Here is a 17,450-nt window from a genome sequence, read left to right as displayed (position 1 = left end):
TGATTGGTTCCCATTCTAGTAATGATTTTGTCTTCTCTTTACATATAATTATTGCTACACCATTAATATGTTTGTCAATGTTTCCAGAGTGTAGGATGATGTTTCCACTATTCGTTCTTGTCTTTCCTGAGCCAGTCCAACGACATTCGCTCACACCAAGAATGTCTAACCTGTAGTGCTGCATTTCCTTGATGACCTGTGCAGTCTTTGATGTTTCATACATTGTTCGAACATTCCAGGCTCCTATATGTATTTGTGCTTTAGGTCCTAGAAGACTCGTATTCATTTTCCTAGTTTCCACAATAGGGCTTTCACTAAGAGTCATTCCGCTGTGGTTTGAGTCCCCCATTGAACCTATAACAGAGGGTAATCTAATTTCATTTGTTGTGGTTTCTGTAACTGTAGTTGTTTTTATACGACCGCAAATTTTGAAAAAATTTTCGTCGTATATTGCTATCACGTTGGCGTCGGTGTCGTCGTCGTCGTCGTCGTCCGAATACTTTCAGTTTTCGCACTCTAACTTTAGTAAAAGTGAAAAGAAATCTATGAAATTTTAACACAAGGTTTATGACCACAAAAGGAAGGTTGGGATTGATTTTGGGAGTTTTGGTCCCAACATTTTAGGAATTAGGGGCCAAAAAGGGCCTAAATAAGCATTTTCTTGGTTTTCGCACTATAACTTTAGTTTAAGTTAATAGAAACCTATGAAATGTTGACACAAGGTTTATGACCACAAAAGAAAGGTTGGGATTGATTTTGGGAGTTTTGGTTCCAACAGTTTAGGAATTAGGGGCCAAAAAAGGGCCCAAATAAGCATTATTCTTGGTTTTCGCACAATAACTTTAGTATAAGTGAATAGATATCTATAAAATTTCAACACAAGGTGTATGACCACAAAAGGAAGGTTGGTATTGATTTTTGGAGTTTTGGTCCTAACAGTTTAGGAATAAGGGGCCCAAAGGGTCCAAAATTAAACTTTGTTTGATTTCATCAAAAATTAAATAATTGGGGTTCTTTGATATGCTGAATCTAACTGTGTATGTAGATTCTTAATTTTTGGTCCCGTTTTCAAATTGGTCTACATTAAAGTCCAAAGGGTCCAAAATTAAACTTAGTTTGATTTTAACAAAAATTGAATCCTTGGGGTTCTTTGATATGCTGAATCTGAACGTGTACTTAGATTATTGATTATTGGTCCAGTTTTCAAGTTGGTCCAGTTCGGGGTCCAAAATTAAACTTTTTTTATTTCATCAAAAATTGAATAATAGGGGTTCTTTGATATGCCAAATCTAACTGTGTTAGTAGATTCTTAATTTTTATACGCCCGGGACGGGACGTATTATGGTATACCGTTGTCCGTCCGTCCGTCTGTCCGTCCGTCCGTCCGTCCGTCCGTCTGTCCGTCCGTCCGTCCGTCCGTCGTCCACACTTCGGACAATAACTCAAAAACGCCTTCACCAATTTCCATGAAACTTAAGTGAATTGTTTATATCTATTGACGTAAGCTCCCTTTCGTTTTTTTTTAATTTCAGATTTTAAGTTTTGGATTTATGGGGCTTTATTCATAAAAAAGGGGGGTTTTTCAACACTTCGGACAATAACTCAAAAAGGCTTTCACCAATGTCCATGAAACTTTGGTGAATTGTTTATATCTATTGATGTAAGCTCCCTTTCGTTTTTTTTTAATTTCAGATTTTAAGTTTTGGATTTATGGGGCTTTATTCATAAAAAAAGGGGGATTTTTAACACTTTGGACAATAACTCAAAAAGTCTTTCACCAATGTCCATGAAACTTTGGTGAATTGTTTATATCTATTGATGTAAGCTCCCTTTCAATTTTTATAAATTTCAGATTTTAAGTTTTGGATTTATGGGGCTTTATTCATAAAAAAAGGGTGATTTTTAACACTTCGGACAATAACTCAAAAAGGCTTTCACCAATGTCCATGAAACTTTGGTGAATTGTTTATATCTATTGATGTAAGCTTCTTTTCAATTTTTATAAATTTCAGATTTTAAGTTTTGGATGTATGGGGCTTTATTCATAAAAAAAGGGTGATTTTTAACACTTCGGACAATAACTCAAAAAGGCTTTCACCAAATTCCATGAAACTTTGGTGAATTGTTTATATCTATTGATGTAAGCTCCCTTTCAATTTTTATAAATTTCAGATTTTACATTTCCGTGTTATGAATTTTTATGCTTAAAAAAGGGGGGATTTTTCCAATTTTGGGACAATAACTAACACTTTCACAAAATTTTATGTATGGATGAAAAATTAAAGACAACAAACTTAGTTAAATTTGAGGTAGCCTTAATAGTGCCAATTTTTTTGTGCATTTTTATTTATTATTGGGGGGGGGGGGGGGGGGGGTATTTGGGGTATTTGACAGGGCTCACACTATTTCTAGTTGATCATATAAATTCATTTAAAGCATAAAAGACATGTTAAAAGAGCAACGGGCGTATCATGCGCTAAAGCGCAGCCCTTTATTGGTCCCGTTTTCAAATTGGTCTTCATTAAGGTCCAAAGGGTCCAAAATTAAACTAAGTTTGATTTTAACAAAAAATAAATTCTTGGGCTTCTTTGATATGCTGAATCTAAACGTGTACTTAGATTTTTGATTATGGGCCCAGTTTTCAAGTTGGTCCAAACAGGATTCAAAATTATTATATTAAGTATTGTGCAATAGCAAGAAATTTTCAATTGAACAGTATTCAGCAATAGCAAGAAATCTTCAATTGTACAGTATTGTGCAATAGCAAGAAATTTTCAATTGCACAGTATGGTTCAATAGCAAGAAATCTTCAGTTGACAGTATTGCGCAATAGCAAGAAATATCTTATTGCACAATATTGTGAAATAGCAATCAATTTTCAGTTATTTGGAGTTATCTTTCTTTGTCCAGAATAAATATTTGTGCAATAGCAAGATATTTTCAATATTCTTTGAAAATTTGAGTTATCTTTCTTTGTCCAGAATAGAAGTTGAATCAACTTAAATCATTGTTTTATACAATATACAATGTATTTTCACTTTTACTACCAACTGATAAATTAAAACAATCTTTACCATTCAGTGATAAAAAGCACTTTTTATACGACCACAAAATTTGAAAAATTTTTCGTCGTATATTGCTATCACATGGCGTCGGCGTCGTCGTCGTCCGTCGTCCGAATACTTTTAGTTTTCGCACTCTAACTTTAGTAAAAGTGAATGGAAATCTATGAAATTTTAACACAAGGTTTATGACCACAAAAGGAAGGTTGGTATTGATTTTGGGAGTTTTGGTCCCAACATTTTAGGAATTAGGGGCCAAAAAGGGCCCAAATAAGCATTTTCTTGGTTTTCGCACTATAACTTTAGTTTAAGTTAATAGAAATCTATGAAATTTTGACACAAGGTTTATGACTACAAAAGAACGGTTGGGATTGATTTTGGGAGTTTTGGTTTCAACAGTTTAGGAATTAGGGGCCAAAAAAGGGCCCAAATAAGCATTATTCTTGGTTTTCGCACAATAACTTTAGTTTAAGTAAATAGAAATCAATGAAATTTAAACACAATGTTAATGACTACAAAAGGAAGGTTGGTATTGATTTTGGGAGTTTAGGTCCCAACAGTTTAGGAATTAGGGGCCAAAAAGGGCCCAAATAAGCATTTTCTTGGTTTTCGCACTATAACTTTAGTTTAAGTTAATAGAAATCTATGAAATTTTGACACAAGGTTTATGACCACAAAAGAACGGTTGGGATTGATTTTGGGAGTTTTGGTTTCAACAGTTTAGGAATTAGGGGCCAAAAAAGGGCCCAAATAAGCATTATTCTTGGTTTTCGCACAATAACTTTAGTTTTAGTAAATAGAAATCAATGAAATTTAAACACAATGTTAATGACTACAAAAGGAAGGTTGGTATTGATTTTGGGAGTTTAGGTCCCAACAGTTTAGGAATTAGGGGCCGAAAAGGGACCCAAATAAGCATTTTTCTTGGTTTTCGCACCATAACGTTAGTATAAGTTAATAGAAATCTATAAAATTTAAACACAAGGTTTATGACCATAAAAGGAAGGTTGTTATTGATTTTGGGAGTTTTGGTCCCAACAGAATAAGGGGCCCAAAGGGTCCAAAATTAAACTTTGTTTGATTTCATCAAAATTGAATAATTGGGGTTCTTTGATATGCCGAATCTAACTGTCATGACTGTGTATGTAGATTCTTAACTTTTGGTCCTGTTTTCAAATTGGTCTACATTAAGGTCCAAAGGGTCCAAAATTAAACTTAGTTTGATTTTGACAAAAAATGAATCAGTTAGGTTCTTTGATATGCTGAATCTAAAAATGTACTTAGATTCTTGATTATTGGCCCAGTTTTCAAGTTGGTCCAAATCGGGGTCCAAAATTAAACTTTGTTTGATTTCATCAAAAATTGAATAAATGGGGTTCTTTGATATACCAAATCTAACTGTGTATGTAGATTCTTCATTTTTGGTCCTGTTTTCAAATTGGTCTACACTAAAGTCCAAAGGGTCCAAAATTAAACTTAGTCTGATTTTAACAAAAATTGAAATCTTGGGGTTCTTTGATATGCTGAATCCAAAAATGTACTTAGATTTTTTATTATGGGCCCAGTTTTCAAGTTGGTCCAAATCAGGATCTAAAATTATTATATTAAGTATTGTGCAATAGCAAGTCTTTTCAATTGCACAGTATTGCGCAATGGCAAGAAATATTTAATTGCACAATATTGTGAAATAGCAAATTTTTTTTTAATTAGAGTTATCTTTCTTTGTCCAGAATAGTAAGCAAGAAATATCTGATTGCAAAATATTGTGCAATAGCAAGATTTTTTTTAATTGGAGTTATCTTTCTTTGTCCAGAATCAACTTAAATCTTTGTTATATACAATATACAATGTATATTCACTTTTTACTACCAACTGATAAATTAAAATAATCTTTACCATTCAGTGATAAGCAGTTTTTTACATCTTATTTCCTTATCTTATCTAAAATGTTTTTAGATAATGTATGTTGGACATTTGCCAGACATGACTATGATGTCATTTTCTATTTTTATTTGCCAATAACTTTATGTAAATAACTTCATTGGAAATTTGCCAATATAAAATGTTGCTGATGAAGTTTTTTTTATTGTTTTATACAATAAACAATGTATATTCACTTTTACTACCAACCAATCTTTACCATTCAGTGATAACAAGCACTTTATTTTACATTTTAATATTTTATGATGTATTTAAAAGAGTAGTTATTGTTGCAAACTCCATTAGAAATTTGAATTGATATCAGTTTTGGAAAAAGGGAAACGGGGATGTGAAAAAGGGGGGGGGGGTTAAATTTTTCTCATTTCAGATTTCATAAATAAAAAGAAAATTTCTTCAAACATTTTTTTGAGAGGATTAATATTCAACAGCATAGTGAATTGCTAAAAGGCAAAAACAAACTTTTAAGTTCATTAGACCACATTCATTCTGTGTCAGAAACCTATGCTGTGTCAACTATTTAATTTTAGATTTAAAAAGTTTTAAGAAGAAATCTTTAATTGTAAAATTTGTAAAATCTTGACATTTGTTTTGTGTAAAAAAAAACCATGTGATGTCAAAAATTTGATCACAATCCAAATTCAGAGCTGTATCACGCTAGAATGTTTTGTCCATACTTGCCCCAACTGTTCAGGGTTCGACCTCTGCGGTCGTATAAAGCTGCGCCCTGCGGAGCACCTGGTTTTACATTTTAATATTTTATGATGTATTTAAATGAGCAGTTATTGTTGCAAACTCCATTAGAAATTTGAATTGAGATCAGTTTTGGAATAAGGAAAAGGGGGATGTGAAAACAAAATTGGGGGGGGGGGGGGGGGTCAATTTTTCTCATTTCATATTTCATAAATAAAAAGAAAATTTCTTCAAACATTTTTTTGAGAGGATTAATATTCAACAGCATAGCGAATTTTTTTTTTTAAGTTCATTAGACCACATTCATTCTGTGTCACCAACCTATGCTGTGACAACTATTTAATCACAATCTAAATTAAGAGCTGAATCCAGCTTGAATGTTGTGTCCATACTTCCCCAACCATTCAGGGTTCAACCTCTGCGGTCGTATAAAGCTGCGCCCTGCGGAGCATCTGGTTACAGGATGGGAGAGTTGACCCCATGCCCAACACTCCAACCTGGAGGGCCAGGGAATTTGTAGTCAAGGTTTCCATCCTCTAGAAGGGCTGCTGTCCTGAGCTTATGAATCCATTCTATCCAGGTTTGTTTTCGAAGTTTACCATCTCCTAGATGAGTTGCCTTACTGGGCTACGACTCTCATCTAACCGCCTATTTACTCATAGCTGGGACAAGGTTGATGAGTGCTAGGGCATGTCCACACACCGGTGGGCCTACACACTGCATCTCTAGGGCCCTTGCTGCTCCGAGATCTCCTGCAGTTTAGCCTGAGGTGCTAGACCCCAGTTTACGTGCACTGTCGCGGGGAGGCACTGCAGGAGTCTTGATAGTGTAGAGGCTATGTACTGGCAGGAAAGACTTACGCACTCGGCTTTCTTTTCACACAGCAAGTATGCTAGCCAGCGGTAGTTAACAAATCAATGAATTGTAACCACACTTGACGCATATCACTACCCTGTGGCATAAACCACTAGCGCACAAAAAATCTTACATAGATGAGCACTTAATGTACTGTTGCAGTTGTTATTATCTACTGCACCAACAAACAAAAACAAAAAATATATAATGTTTTTATGCCCCTCCACCTATGATAGTAGAGGGGCATTATGTTTTCTGGTCTGTGCATCCGTCTGTTCGTTCATCCATTCGTCCGTCCATCTGTCTGTCACGTTTTCTAATTTTAATGCAAAATAAGATTTTTGACCCCAATTTCACGGTCCACTGAACATAGAAAATGAAAGTGCAAGTTTCAGGTTAAAGTTTTTGGTCAAGGTAGCTTTTGAGGAAGTTGAAGTCAAATTAACTTGAAACTTATTACACATGTTCCCTATAATATGATCTTTCTAATTAAAATGCCAAATTAGATATTTATCCCACTTTCACAGTCCACTGAACATAGAAAATAATAGTGAGAGTGGGGCATCCGTGTACTGGGGACACATTCTTGTTACTAATGTGATATTTCTTTAAAGGCCACCTTTGAAAAGTTGGAAAATGAGATGAAGGAAGTGAATGCTAACTCAGAAGCATTGAAGAGAAATTTCCTAGAACTGACAGAATTGAAACACATACTCAGGAAGACACAGACTTTTTTTGAAGAGGTTAGTATATACATTTGTATTTAAAACCTTCTAGTAGGCTACTTTATAACTGTCAAATATAGAAACATGAACACAACAAAAGATAGTCACAAATTCTTTTCACTATTGCAATGTCTCTGTAGACTGCACATTACAGTAACATATTTTTTTTTTGGCACAAAGAACATGCTCAGATTATTTTACTGTAATAGACTAATTGTCTTCTAATAGTAATAAGTAACTTTTGACTGGTATTCTGTGGAAAATTAAACTAAAAAAAAGTTGGAAAATATTTTCATTAGGGCAATGGATAAACAAACGTGTTACCTATTATCTTTATGGTGCATAGGATTAAATGCTTAAGTTAATGAATGGACTGTGAGGTAAAGGGAATTTGAGTAGGGCATGCTGGGTGAGGTTACCGCAGATTTTCAACAAGTGTCGCCTTCCGAAGAACTAGAATGAGTTTAAGACATTGAAAGAGAAATTTATAGACCCTTTCAAACCATTAAACCAGCCATGACAAAGAGTTTGACGCCTGATCTGAATGTCAAAACATATAATTTATATGATTTTTTTCAAGTATAAGAATGTTTGAATCTGTTATGCAATATATAGCTTTCATCTGATTGAAATGATATGTTAGGAGTTCAGCATTTAACTCAAAAAATTATAAGCAAATGGTAGAACAGCAGTTCAAGTTTTAAATGCATGTGTAGCTAGCCAATTAGCTTTTAAACTTTAGAGAATAGTCCCACAGCTACAGGTACATGCCTATATAATGTATAAAAAGATTAGCTTTTAACTTGATTTATGACCCTCTTCAAGAAAAAGAAATCAGTTCAGTTTAATAAAAATTAAATCGTTCTGATTTACAATTTGTACATATAAATTCTTTTCTTACGTTTGACATTTGAGCTCTTCTATTCATTATAACTTGAACTGCTGTTCTTAAATGATTGTACACATACTTAGGAAAATAATTTGATTTTAAAATATATATCTTAGAATGGTTATACTGTCTGTTGAGGTATTCGTTTCACATATTTTATGATTGCAAAGCTTTCAGAATTTTCCCCCTTTTCATTAAAATGCAATATTCTTTTATGATAAAAAAATTTCAGCATTTTTGTCTATGATAATGCTACAAGCTCCTACTCAAACAACCAAACTTGTCCTATAGTATGCACTTATTGGTACAATGCAGATTGAAAAATTGACAAAATTGATATTATGGAAAAGCATAACCTCACAGTATCAGCTTAGTACTTAGTGCTTATATGGGGATAATATGTATTTGGGAAGGGAACTTTTCTATACTGCATGCCAAAAAACGTTCAGTTTGCTTTCTGTGTCTCTTGAATGTTAGACAATGGTAGAACTGCTTTAGTAGTGCACTAGTTAAAGCAAGCATGTAATTTAAATTGAGTTATATATCCTGTTAATTTTTACCCGAACACATAAATGAGAATAAACGATGGGTGAACTAAGTCCTTTTCTTTCTTTCACTTGGGATAAAAGTTGGGTGAAATAAGTCCCTTATCTTTCTTTCACTTGGAATAAATTATGTGTTAATTAAGTCAAATGCTTAATGCAGATGTAATTTGATGCAGATTTTTATTTAGGTTTAAATTGGAACCGAGGTGGAAGTAAATAAAAAACAAAACTTCCAAGTGTGAGACAAATATACAATGTCATTGCAAAAAAGACTACCCAAAAAACCTACCTTCTACAAAAAAATACCCAAAAAGCCTACCTTCTACAAAAAAATACCCAAAAAGCCTACCTTCTACAAAAAAACCTACCTTCTACAAAAAAATACCCAAAAAGCCTACCTTCTACAAAAAACAACATAAAAAAGTCAACTAAAGATTAAGCAACACACACACACTGGGGTTGAACTCAGGTGCTCTGAAAGGGTAAGCAGATTCTGCTCCACATGTGGCATCAGTCATGTTGCTCACATAAGTACATTCTATATTTATATTGATTTGGTTGCTTAATGACTGAAAATTATAAAATATCAAATCTGTGATGACTATATCAGCTTCAGCATGTATATTTTTTACTTCAGCATCAAAGTAAAACTTTCAGTATATGACAATGTATGACATTGCTTCATTTTACAACTGACCTGTATCATTGGAGTTACTATCTATGGAAACCACTTAATTCCATTCTTTACCAAACTATTGTCAAGACAATATTTATTAACATCTGCTTAGTAAAATTAAACTTCAAAATGAATTAAATTTGCATTTGATACAGTTAAGTTAACATATTTGAAGATGGCATGTTGACAATGAAATGTATGCCATTATATCATAAACTTGCCTGAGAAGCTATTTTTGTTGTTGTTGTATCATGGCATATATGTCTCAAATGCAAATATCTTCATTTACTTATGTTTTTAAATACCATTAAAGCCCAAACTTTTGATGTTGAAATATTTATATGATACAATCATTGATCTAAAACAAAATGAATTTAAATTGTGTGCTTGCTGTTTACTCCAATGATACTGACTGGTTGTAAGATGTGATTGCTATGGCTACCAGGATCTTTAATTTGATCTGTGGTAATTGAATGTGTAGAAAATGATAAATACATGTGATGTTTTTTGTGCATGCAATATCTATTTAATTATGTGTCTCACTTCTGTACACGTTCTAGTGAGAGATGGAAAACAAGATACTTCTTCTCTGTAATGATTTGGATAGTCATTTTCATGGATTCATTGCTATAATCTTTAACCTTTTACTGCAAATTCATAAATCTGCAATTACATTTGTTTTTAATTTGTATTGTACAATTAACTTCAGGGTAGGTTTAGCACAAATGAAAATTTGCATCTTGCATTAAATGGCATTATCATTATCTGAATTTAACACTTTCTGAAATCTTAATAATTATATCTCATGTTTTTTTCCAAATTCTTGATCAATTGCAATGATAAACATGATAAATGAAGGCAAAAAGAATTTACATTTGTTTTGAGAATATATTTTTTTCAAGTGATAGAAAGCAAAACTGTGGCTGACTATTCATAATTCATTATTCCACAAGATCAAATTTAGACAAGCTGTAGAACAAAAAAGGTATAAATGCACTGGAATCATAATAAGTGCATGAACACATGAGAATTTGTATCTGAATGTATTTGCAGTTTTGTGTACTACATTGTTTATAAACTTAAGGCATTTTATAGAAATTTAAATAGACGGCTTTAAGAAAAGAAAACATAACAATTCTTTTTTATTGTTTTTAACTTACCATTATAACGATATAATGCATAAATGATGACAAATTATTTACTTGCTGAACTCAACATTGTGAATACTTTTAAGTTCAATATTTTTAGATTTATAACTATAACTATAAGATGCCTAAGTTTCTGCACATTATTATTCAGTTTTGCTTTGTTTTTGTTTTCTCCTATAGAGGGGAGGGTTTATTATTTACAATTTTTGTGTATATCATTCACATCAGGCTGAAATTCATCATACTCAGGCAATACATGATCCCTCACTGACAGACGAGACGATGGGACTTCTTGGAGAGGAACCATACAGATCTGGACAAGCCTTGAAGCTCGGGTAAGTCTTATAACCAACTTTTCATTATATATAGGATGAAACCATTGGTTTACTGGAAGAAGAACTAAAGACTACTGGTCTGGCTATAAAAGTAGGGTGAGTTTATAATTGTTGTAACAGGTAAAGACTTATGGAAATACTTCATACATGTATTATTTAGTTTTTGTACTAATTCCATAAAAATTCAATGTATCATTTCTCCTGTTTTATTATTTAACCCTTGACAAACTGATTTTGATTGCGGATTGTAAAAATAAAAAAGGTTTAACCCCCTAAAACTTCATCTATTTTTGTCTGCTGCAAATTTTAAGCAAGAAATGTTTTGATTTGGACAACACATTATGTTTGGCTTTTTGTGTATGTTATACACAACATACATGTTTTACAGTATAAAGAAAGTACAATGATAATCATCAACACAGAATCATATATTAAGAGTTGAATTTAGAATATGAAATGAGAAGATGTGGTATGCTTTACAATGAGACTGGATACTCTCCAAAGGAGAACAAATGACATTAAGTATTCCTTTTCATTCCATCCTTTCCAAAGAACAATTCTCCAATTTAACTGATAATATTTTGAGAAAAATAAAATGATAAGCAGACCTTTCCTGTATCAAGATATGTTAATTGAAGCAACATATTTTTTTCCTTAGCCCAAAAGGACTTTTCTTATTTATGTATATATGTTTTACTATCTTTTTAATGGAGTAAAAATAATTGTAGAAAAATAAAAGATAGGAATACTCTCAATGTTTGCACTGTAGATTTGTTGCTGGAGTTATACTAAGGGAGAAGATACCAGCATTTGAGAAGATGTTGTGGCGAGTTTGTAGAGGCAATGTTTTCCTCCGTCAGACTGAAATAGTTAACCCACTTGAAGATCCTGTTACGGTATGTAGAGGTGTGGAGATTATCTCAAGTACGTCTCTAACGTCTATAAATGATTTTTGTGAAAGTCTAAACAGTAATGGACATACACTCAAAGTCAGTAAGTGGTTGTTCTTATAAAAATATGCACATGCCTTCAAAATTAAAAAAAAACCAGCAGCTTGTACATGAATCTTGGCATAATTTATGTTTTTCTTCATCTCCCTAATTTTTAATAATAAAAAAAAACCATAGTTTTACAAAAAATATTACTTGCATATAAATACAGGCCATTTTATGTCATTAAAGTGACTAAATACATGCGTTTTAATGTTCTTTGATAATGAAAGGTCCAAATAAAAGTTACATATTTACATATCAGTGGAGTAAAATGAATAAGGAATCAAGCGATGTATAAGTTATATACATGAGAATGGATCTATTACGATTTTAAGATAGAGACTAATGCTGCCCTGTTTTCTATATTGACAGCACTCTGATATCTCACAGCAATAGTTAGTCCTAAAAAAGGCTGTCAGACAATTGAAAAAAATAAATTGTTTTTTATATGACCGCAAACAATTTCATAGTTATCTAAATAATGCATTCTTTTCCTTTGAATAAACATCATATTTTGTACAATGTATTTATACATTCAGACAAATAAGACGATCTGTTTTTTTTTTCAGGGAGATCAAGTGTACAAGTCAGTGTTCATCATATTTTTCCAAGGAGACCAGTTGAAATCAAGAGTGAAGAAAATCTGTGAAGGTTTTAGAGCTACACTGTATCCCTGCCCAGAGACTCCAGCAGAGCGAAGGGAAATGGCTATAGGTGTAATGACAAGGATTGAAGATCTGAATACTGTAAGTTGGTAATACACCCTCAAACACTTGATATTGAAACAATTTCAAGGAGAACATGATTAGAAAACTATTGTCTAGAATCTCATGTCCGATAAAAGGAATGTATTTGATGCTTTTAAAATATATCATTTTTCTGTAATTAATAACCAAAATTGACAACAACACTTCAAATGGCCTGTAACTTTATTTACTATGGTCTACATGTTTCGCCTGCAAGTCAGATGTCATCAGGAGAGTTAGCATACACAAACTATTCACTGAAGTACCTAAACTGGTATCTTGAATTTGACAGTTGTAAAAGAAAAGTGAAAGTAGCAATAAAGAGATATAAATGAATAAGATAAATATAGAAAAATAAAGTTTGTTTACAGTGCAACAGGTGTTTCATTTTACTGTTATATGACAGGCTTTGGTTCACCAAATGGAGTTTAATTGTGATTGTTGTCATTTGAACTAATCACACACCATACACTGACAAAGATACATATGGTACTAGGGCACATCTACATAGCTTTTGAGGGTCCATGTTATGACAAATATATTCCTGTGTAGTTTTTGAAAAGGAACACAAGTGTCTTCTAGACACTTAATTTTGAATTGCTAATTGCAGAGGAATTAATGAATGGCAATGTGTACTTAATGCTGCCAAAGGTCATCTGTTTTCTATGAAACTTTGTAGGTCCTGTAAGAAGTATCCATTACTTAAAAAAGAGTTTTGTTTATATTTTTTTCTGTTATTAGGTTTTAGGACAGACCCAGGACCATAGACATAGAGTTTTAGTAGCAGCAGCTAGAAACATAAAAGTCTGGTTCATCAAAGTACGAAAGATAAAAGCCATTTACTATACACTGAACCAGTTTAATATAGAATCCTCTCAGAAATGTTTGATAGCAGAATGCTGGTGCCCTGTGGAGGATTTAGATAGGATACAACAAGCTTTAAGAAGGGGAACAGTAAGTCATCAACTTCAAAAATTATGACATAGGATGGAAACATTCTTAGCAAGTTTTTGTGTTTGGATTTTTATACCCCAGCTGTAGCAGAGGGGCATTAAGTTTTACCCTTGTCCGTCTGTTCATATGTTTCTCTGTATGTACTTCCAAAATTTGTTTTCCTTTCTCTAACTTAAGTTTGCTTCAACCAAATGTTATGAAATTTATAAACAATGCTTATCACCATAAAACACAGTTCAAGTTTGAATTTGATGGTGTCACATTTACCTTTCTAGTTTTTAGCTCACCTGGCCCGAAGGGCCAAGTGAGCTTTTCTCATCACTTGGCGTCCGTCGTCCGTCGTCGTCCGTCGTCCGTCGTCGTCGTCGTCGTCCGTCGTCGTTAACTTTTACAAAAATCTTCTCCTCTGAAACTACTGGGCCAAATCAAACCAAACTTGGCCACAATCATCATTGGGGTATCTAGTTTAAAAAATGTGTGGCGTGACCCGGTCAACCAACCAAGATGGCCGCCACGGCTAAAAATAGAACATAGGGGTAAAATGCAGTTTTTGGCTTATAACTCAAAAACCAAAGCATTTAGAGCAAATCTGACATGGGGTAAAAATGTTTATCAGGTCAAGATCTATCTGCCCTGAAATTTTCAGATGAATCGGTCAATCGGTTGTTGGGTTGCTGCCCCTGAATTGGTAATTTTGAAGAAATTTTGCTGTTTTTGGTTATTATCTTGAATATTATTATAGTTAGAGATAAACTGTAAACAGCAATAATGTTCAGCAAAGTAAGATCTACAAATAAGTCAACATGACCAAAATGGTCAGTTGACCCGTTTAGGAGTTATTGCCCTTTATAGTCAATTTTTAACCATTTTTCGTTAATTAAAGTAATCTTTTACAAAAATCTTCTCCTCTGAAACTACTTGGCCAAATTAATCCAAACTTGGCCACAATCATCTTTGGGGTATCTAGTTAAAAAATGTGTGGCGTGACCTGGTCAACCAACCAAGATGGCCGCCACGGCTTAAAATAGAACAAAGGGGTAAAATGCAGTTTTTGGCTTATAACTCAAAAACCAAAGCATTTTGAGGAAATCTGACATGGGATAAAAATGTTTATCAGGTCAAGATCTATCTGCCCTAAAATTTTCAGATGAATCGGTCAATCGGTTGTTGGGTTGCTGCCCCTGAATTGGTAATTTTAAGGAAATTTTGCTGTTTTTGGTTATTATCTTGAATATTATTATAGATAGAGATAAACTGTAAACAGCAATAATGTTCAGCAAAGTAAGATCTACAAATAAGTCAACATGACCAAAATGGTCAGTTGACCCGTTTAGGAGTTATTGCCCTTTATAGTCAATTTTTAACCATTTTTCGTAAATTAAAGTAATCTTTTACAAAAATCTTCTCCTCTGAAACTACTTGGCCAAATTAATCCAAACTTGGCCACAATCATCTTTGGGGTATCTAGTTTAAAAAATGTGTGGCGTGACCTGGTCAACCAACCAAGATGGCCGCCACGGCTTAAAATAGAACAAAGGGGTAAAATGCAGTTTTTGGCTTATAACTCAAAAACCAAAGCATTTTGAGGAAATCTGACATGGGATAAAAATGTTTATCAGGTCAAGATCTATCTGCCCTAAAATTTTCAGATGAATCGGTCAATCGGTTGTTGGGTTGCTGCCCCTGAATTGGTAATTTTAAGGAAATTTTGCTGTTTTTGGTTATTATCTTGAATATTATTATAGATAGAGATAAACTGTAAACAGCAATAATGTTCAGCAAAGTAAGATCTACAAATAAGTCAACATGACCAAAATGGTCAGTTGACCCGTTTAGGAGTTATTGCCCTTTATAGTCAATTTTTAACCATTTTTCGTAAATTAAAGTAATCTTTTACAAAAATCTTCTCCTCTGAAACTACTTGGCCAAATTAATCCAAACTTGGCCACAATCATCTTTGGGGTATCTAGTTTAAAAAATGTGTGGCGTGACCTGGTCAACCAACCAAGATGGCCGCCACGGCTTAAAATAGAACAAAGGGGTAAAATGCAGTTTTTGGCTTATAACTCAAAAACCAAAGCATTTTGAGGAAATCTGACATGGGATAAAAATGTTTATCAGGTCAAGATCTATCTGCCCTAAAATTTTCAGATGAATCGGTCAATCGGTTGTTGGGTTGCTGCCCCTGAATTGGTAATTTTAAGGAAATTTTGCTGTTTTTGGTTATTATCTTGAATATTATTATAGATAGAGATAAACTGTAAACAGCAATAATGTTCAGCAAAGTAAGATCTACAAATAAGTCAACATGACCAAAATGGTCAGTTGACCCGTTTAGGAGTTATTGCCCTTTATAGTCAATTTTTAACCATTTTTCGTAAATTAAAGTAATCTTTTACAAAAATCTTCTCCTCTGAAACTACTTGGCCAAATTAATCCAAACTTGGCCACAATCATCTTTGGGGTATCTAGTTTAAAAAATGTGTGGCGTGACCTGGTCAACCAACCAAGATGGCCGCCACCGCTAAAAATAGAACATAGGGGTAAAATGCAGTTTTTGGCTTATAACTCAAAAACCAAAGCATTTTGAGGAAATCTGACATGGGATAAAAATGTTTATCAGGTCAAGAACTATCTGCCCTGAAATTTTCAGATGAATTGGTCAATCGGTTGTTGGGTTGCTGCCCCTGAATTGGTAATTTTGAAGAAATTTTGCTGTTTTTGGTTATTATCTTGAATATTATTATAGTTAGAGATAAACTGTAAACAGCAATAATGTTCAGCAAAGTAAGATCTACAAATAAGTCAACATGACCTAAATGGTCAATTGACCCCTTAAGGAGTTATTGCCCTTTATAGTCAATTTTTAACAATTTTCATTAATTTGGTAAATTTATGTAAATTTTTACCAAATATAGTTCTCTGTTACTAATGGGCAAAGTTCATGATAGATATAATTGTAAGAAGCAAAATCGTTCAGTAAAGTAAGAACTTCAAACACATCACCATCACCAAAATACAATTTTGTCATGAATCCATTTGTGTCCTTTGTTTAATATGCACATAGACCAAGGTGAGCGACACAGGCTCTTTAGAGCCTCTAGTTTAATTGCTCAAATGCATGATTTTTAATGATTTTTTATTAACTGTCTTTGAAGACAGTATGCATGAACATTAACATATGTATAATTTTAAATTATTTAATGCCCAAAAAGGCGCAAGCCAGGGCCGACCATGCAAGGGCTGTATAGCCAGTCATGGTCATTAAAAACTTCCATTTGTTGTTGTTTAATTTTGAAAGGGATGAAATGAAAAATTTCCCAACACAAGAAAATATGTTATAATTATTTTAAAACCTTATATAAAGAATTTTATATGAAAAACATTTTGTCAAATTATTTTCTTATTTTGCTAATATAATTTTTAATTTTAGGAAAGAAGTGGAAGTTCTGTACCATCAATTCTGAACAAAATGGGTACCAAACAGACTCCTCCAACTTACAACAGAACAAATAAATTCACTGAAGCATTTCAAGCCATTGTTGACTCCTATGGAGTTTCTACCTACAGAGAGATTAACCCAGGTAAAATTTACTTCCAGGAACATTTCCGGCTGTGAGTGACTACAAAACTATTAACCATGATAAATGCTACTTAAACATTTTGTGTCATCTTTGAGCAGTAAAACTTTAAAAAAAAAATTCTATTGCATGATGCATTTTAAGTAAAAGGTTGTGCAACACTCTACTTTTCAATACTTTTTCATCTCACTTTGAATGACAAAAAAAGGAAATTAGAAATAATTTGCACAAATACTGAAAAGGAACTCTTTAATCAATAACTAACAATAGTAAAACAGGTTTGAGCTCACAATTTCTTCAATACATTTATG

At 33.1% G+C, this 17,450-nt stretch overlaps 1 protein-coding gene across 4 annotated transcripts in view; it reads left to right on the top strand.

The window, feature by feature from the left end:
• The window catches only part of LOC143062799 (V-type proton ATPase 116 kDa subunit a 1-like), a 51,308-nt gene that overhangs the window by 14,058 nt on the left and 19,800 nt on the right, over positions 1 to 17,450 (top strand). For 2 of the 4 annotated variants that reach the window (XM_076234598.1, XM_076234599.1), the window contains exons 5-10: positions 7,163 to 7,291; positions 10,781 to 10,866; positions 11,636 to 11,762; positions 12,428 to 12,604; positions 13,346 to 13,558; positions 16,992 to 17,142. In XM_076234598.1, coding sequence (XP_076090713.1) covers positions 7,163 to 7,291; positions 10,781 to 10,866; positions 11,636 to 11,762; positions 12,428 to 12,604; positions 13,346 to 13,558; positions 16,992 to 17,142 — 883 coding nt within the window. Of the gene's footprint in view, positions 1 to 7,162; positions 7,292 to 10,759; positions 10,867 to 11,635; positions 11,763 to 12,427; positions 12,605 to 13,345; positions 13,559 to 16,991; positions 17,143 to 17,450 lie in introns of all 4 variants that reach the window. The other 2 variants (XM_076234596.1, XM_076234597.1) reach the window with 1 other exon arrangement.

This window comes from Mytilus galloprovincialis, chromosome 2, assembly GCF_965363235.1.
Source record: "Mytilus galloprovincialis chromosome 2, xbMytGall1.hap1.1, whole genome shotgun sequence".
In the NCBI taxonomy this organism is placed as follows: domain Eukaryota; kingdom Metazoa; phylum Mollusca; class Bivalvia; order Mytilida; family Mytilidae; genus Mytilus; species Mytilus galloprovincialis.
This window is presented reverse-complemented; position numbering and strand designations above follow the sequence as displayed.